Genomic DNA, 5,302 nt, shown 5'->3' with positions numbered 1-5,302 from the left:
CTCTAACCATGCTTAGTGCATCCTTACTTCACCAACGTAGTGGTCCTTGTACGATTGAAGCAAGGACAGATCAATTGGACCTCCTCCAAATGGAGGTCCAACAATGCCCAGTGTTTGTGGCACTGTCGGTGGTCCTTCTAGCTCTGGCATCGCCGAACGCCAGCCACGTTTAGGCACTGTTAGCCTTTGATGCCTCTCTGCAACATTGTCCCCTTCATGTGAGGGGCCCTCATGAAAATGATCATGTCCGACAACGCACGAGGCTTGCTTTGTTCGAGCCATCTAAGTTTAAACAAAAAACAATTAAACAAGTAATAAACATAATAAAATTTAAAAAAATTAACACACGCAATAGAATCATGATTTCATTATGTGTTTTGACAAAAACCACAATGGAATCCATTGTATGTTTTGACAAAAACCACAACAGAATTGTGATTCCATTTTATGATTTTCCAAAACATAGTGGAATCATGATTCCGTTGTGGTTTTGTGCAAAACACAACATAATCGTGTTTTCGTTATGGTCTACAAACCATAAAATAATAATAATAATGGAATCGTGATTCCTTTGAATGCTATAACCCAAAAGAAGAAAAACCTTACATTTAGGTAAATGTAGAGGGGACGCAAATGCAAGGGGGAGCGAAAGAGAAGGAAGGAGGGAGGTTAGGGAAGATGAAGGGTTGGGTTCGAGAGAAGGAAGAGGAAAAGAGAAAATGTAGGAGTTGGGTGCTGAAGGCAGGGGGAAGAGGGAGTGATGGATTTTTTTAAACTATGGGTAAAAAGAGGATTTCACATATATGTAGGGGCCGACGAATATTTTTTGTAGGGATTAATAGTAACTCTCTTATTTAATCGTAAAGACATGTTTTATAATTATTTTTGAAAGTATTACGAAATAAGCATTTCATAAATATGATATTTTAGCTAAAAACACAACACCTATTCATAAGGTGTTTTAGAATATCTCTTGCGTAGCACATTTAAAAAATCACTACTATTATGTACACCAAAATTTTCTTTCAAAATGCCTCTGTTTTTATTTTTATCTTTTTGGAGTTAAATTTAGTTGTAAATAATTATCATAATTGTGAAGCTTATTTTTTAAAAAAATAATTATAATTATGGAGTTGTTTTTAGAGTTACTTGATGGATTAAATAGTTAACATATTATGTAGTATGTACACCAAAAATAAATATCTCTTTTTGTTGGTACATTTTATTTTACTTAACTAAATATCTCCTTTTTAAAAAAAAAAAATATATATCTCCTTTATTATTAGGATAGAGGTATTAAAATAAACTATTTTTTAAATATATATTATGAATAAACTATTGAAAAAGCTAGTTGGTGTAGGGAAAAATTATTTAAGGCCAGAAAGAAGTTTGGTGAAGTGAGGACCGGAGAATCCCTATCTCTTCACAAATTAATGGACAAAACAAAACATGTTTCATTTTTATGTTGTTTTGGCATCAAAACTAACGGTCTTTCAGTTAAGTTACTTTCTCGTTCGTTCCCTCTCAACCAAAACCAACCACTTCATGTTATCATTGCTATGACCCTTCAAGCTTTTCATGGCTCTGCATGTTGTTTCCGTTCCCACCTTCTTCACTTTTCTTCTTCCACCGCTTCATCTCCACCATTCCTTGCTTCGAGGAGGTTCCAATCATGCCCTTCAACAAGAAAATCTCTCAAGTTGAATTGCAGTTCAAGTGGCAATAATGGTGACCAAGTATGGTTTTTGTTTTTTTTTTTGTGGACAAATGTTAACTTGTTAGAATGTTAGTTTTGTTAGCTGAGGGGATCGAATCCGTAATCTTTTCCCTCTTCCCTTCTCCCTTAACCATCCAACACACCTTATATCCCCAAGTATGGTTTTTGTGTTGATGGAGTTTCCCAATTTTGCTTCTTGAAACTTTGTTTCAAACTGTTTGTTAGTTCTAGTGCAGGATTACCTTCTGGATGCTCCAGTTTCTGTTGGAGATGGATTCTCTTTCAGTGGAGGTAAAAAAAAAATGGGTGGATCATGGATGTGTGGAAAACATGCTCACATCACAGGCATTTACTTTTTGTGATTTTGAAACTTTTGTTTGAATTTTTCGGTTTCTTCTATACTGATAGGGAAGTATTCAGATGGCCCTAGTCCAAGTGATGAATGGTTTAAGCAAGGGAAAAAGGTGACTACTAATTAATTTTCACCCTTTTCTTTCTTTATATTTTAATTGCTGTTAAAAGGGGGTTTGAGTAATATTCTATAGCAATGCTATGCATTTTATATTTTGTTTCTAGAATTTTTTTTGTTATCTATTCTATCCTTCAGGTCATGATTTGGTCACTATTTGCTGGACGGAAAGAAATGAGTATAATGAAACACTCATTTAGGAAATGATTTGATGTCATTTTTGCATGCTATTGGGATTTGGGACTAAATTGATGACAAAACTTTGGAGAACCAAAGTGATGACAAAATCTTTTGAGGACCTAAGTGATTGTGCTTGTATTTTAGGATGATGAAAATAAAGGTTTAGTCTTTGTATAAAATATTGAAGTATACTGTTGATTAGTTCTGAGTTCCGTGAATACATTTTGTTGACACATGACCAGATTAATTGAGTTACAATAATCTGATATACGGCAAAAATTGTCCTTTTGTTATTTCAACTTCATTTCCTTGAGGTAGAATGTTATGATTTTCAACCCATTTATGGTTTTACCCATCAGTTTTCTGATATATTATCAGGTTAAAGCCTATTCAATACCTGGCACTGGTGAAAAGGCAAAAGATCCGATTTTTGGACTTGCTATGGGTTCCGGTTCTCAAGCTACTGGCGATCGTTTCAGGTAAACTAGATTTACTTTTACATGTCCAATGATTTTCTATCTTCTTGTTGAAGAACACAGGAAAATTTAAAAAATAAAAATATTAAGTTGGAAAGCAGATGGCTGATATGTGGCATGAATATATAACAATACCTAAATTAATAATTCTAAAAAACCTTATCTGAATTTGTAGGTTTTGTTACAAGTAGAAATGAGAAATGGTATTATTTCACAGATAATTGAATAACATTTTGTCAATATGATTTTACATAATAGATGGTTTTGTGTTGAAAGCGGAAGTGCTGATAATCCTTCAGTGATATTAATCCATGGTTTCCCTTCACAGGTGAGTTTTATTTGTCAACAATGTGAGAGAGAACCTCTAGAATAATATTCTATATGCAATTTTAATGGGTCCTTTCTTAATTTTAAATCATAATGATATGAATATCATTTGTTTGCTTTGTTTTCTTAGCTAATTTTTAACTAATAGTTTTAATCCATGCCAAGCTTGTATCCACAAAACCATAATGTGATTTGGATTCCTTAGGGAATCAAATGCATGTTCATGACTCTATAGGCGAGTGAAACAATAGTGACAGTTTTCAAAATTGTCGGACTAAGATGTGGTGTTTAAATTTTGGAGTTTAGTTGTGGTTGCTGTTGAGATGACTTAAAAGGAGCTGAAGCAAATACAGTGGTTATCTCGTGATGTTGAGCTGCAGTTAAGGTAATTGCAATGCTTATTGCAATTCACTGCGATGGGAACAAACAGGGATGTTGGGAGTCACTCCTTCATTGCTGTAAGGGTGATGAAGTGCAAACCATCATGTCTTTTCCATCTTATTTTTTTGCTCTGATTCTGAGATAAGGTGTTAAAGGATGCTCAGAGAGAGTGATTCATGGAGTGATCTCAGAGGTGGTTGTGCCAGGATGATTGATGACTTTGGTTTGGTGGCCATTTTGTCTATTTCTGTTGTCAATGAAGTTGTGGATAAAAAGTTTTCAGACTCTAGTAAAGGGCTTTCTTTTTGTGCATTACTGGGAGTATAGGAGTGTTGTTAAGACCAGCTTAGAGGTTGAGTGGACCATTGATGAGAAAGGGTTGAGACTGCTAAACCTGTGTCATGTACTTGGGATATGTGTTGAAGAGAAGTTGGAAGTAGATCAAAGTTAGGGGGAAAGGTTGAAGACCAAGGAAGCTATTAGTCAATGACATGACCGAAAGTGTTGTTCTTCAGTGAAAGTACTGGTTGCTCAAGTTCTTTGTTTGATATAGGCTGATATGTTTGATGTTCTATGTTTTGTATCTGTATGTTTATTTGCAACAACCTGATAGCTTAATAAGCATCATCTTAAGGGTGAGTGTTTGAATAATAGTCTGATTCATTAGCATAGTAGTTTGGACTTACTAACACATTTTAGAATACTAATAGTTATGACTTTAGTTTATAACTGTTTATTAGCCCTGTAATTAGTCCTTGACTAGCTCTTGTACTGGATGAACTCATAGCATACAGAAAATGGGATTTTACGTACTCATGGACTATGTGTTTCAATAATAGTCAATGTGTTTCTATCACTTACACATAGTTGGAAATGTTAATAAGTGTATCGTGAGTTATTTTGTCCATATTAGATATATTGAGAAACCACAATTTTACTGGCAAATTGATGATGCTGCCAGGCATATTCTTACCGCAAAGTTCTTCCAGTACTCTCCAAGGACTATCACGTCATAGCCTTTGACTGGCTAGGTAAGATCACAATTTTATATTGAATTTGTAATTAAAAATTGATCTTACTTTATTTGCTGGGGTTCTCTTTGTGACATTCTGAACTATGCTTTGTGTCATTTCATACTTGTTGGATTTTTAATTTATATAAGCCAAATTAAATGCCTTCAATCTCTTGCACTAGCTCGACCTTTTAGTACTATATTATACCTGTATAATTTCCTCTTCGTCACAGCTAATGCAATCTATCTTCCAGAATAACAGTTGAGGGCTACATTTAGTTTGTTATTTATTATTTATTCCCCTTTCGAGTATGTTATGAACTTATTATAGTATCCATGATGATGAGCCTTTGATCTGTCTCTAATTTAGTAGAGCTGTGCTTCAATTTGTGTGTAATGACAAGTTTCATTTACAAATTTTCATACAACAAATTTATCCATGAGATGGATTCATGATTTTCTCATTCATTTTTGAATTTTTTTACTGGCACTTCATTAATTTATTAATTCACGACAACAGAATTGGAAAAGCTCACTCCATTTATTCTTTCATCTCAGGATTTGGGTTTTCTGACAAGCCTCAACCCAGATATGGGTTTGACTACACACTGGATGGTAATTGCTTTAGTGGGCCAAATAACTTGCTGTTTATTGGGAATTCTTGTTTTGACAAATAATGGTGGCAAAAGTGTGTTTTCTTTTGTCTTCTTCCTTGCAGAGTATGTCTCATCATGGAATCG

General features: G+C 34.3%; 1 protein-coding gene across 1 annotated transcript; it reads left to right on the top strand.

Annotated features, from left to right (window-relative positions):
* Positions 1–1,414: 1,414 nt before the first annotated feature.
* Positions 1,415–5,300, top strand: LOC106797947 (uncharacterized; the record flags this gene model as incomplete). The annotated part of the gene is made up of 8 exons (XM_041013733.1): positions 1,415–1,736; positions 1,954–2,008; positions 2,126–2,181; positions 2,745–2,845; positions 3,101–3,170; positions 4,512–4,581; positions 5,121–5,177; positions 5,281–5,300. Coding segments are annotated over exons 1-8 (732 nt in total), but the record flags the coding sequence as incomplete, so codon positions are not given.
* Between the last annotated feature and the right edge of the window lie 2 nt (positions 5,301–5,302).

Source organism: Glycine max, unplaced genomic scaffold, assembly GCF_000004515.6.
Source record: "Glycine max cultivar Williams 82 unplaced genomic scaffold, Glycine_max_v4.0 scaffold_174, whole genome shotgun sequence".
NCBI lineage: Eukaryota > Viridiplantae > Streptophyta > Magnoliopsida > Fabales > Fabaceae > Glycine > Glycine max.
This window is presented reverse-complemented; position numbering and strand designations above follow the sequence as displayed.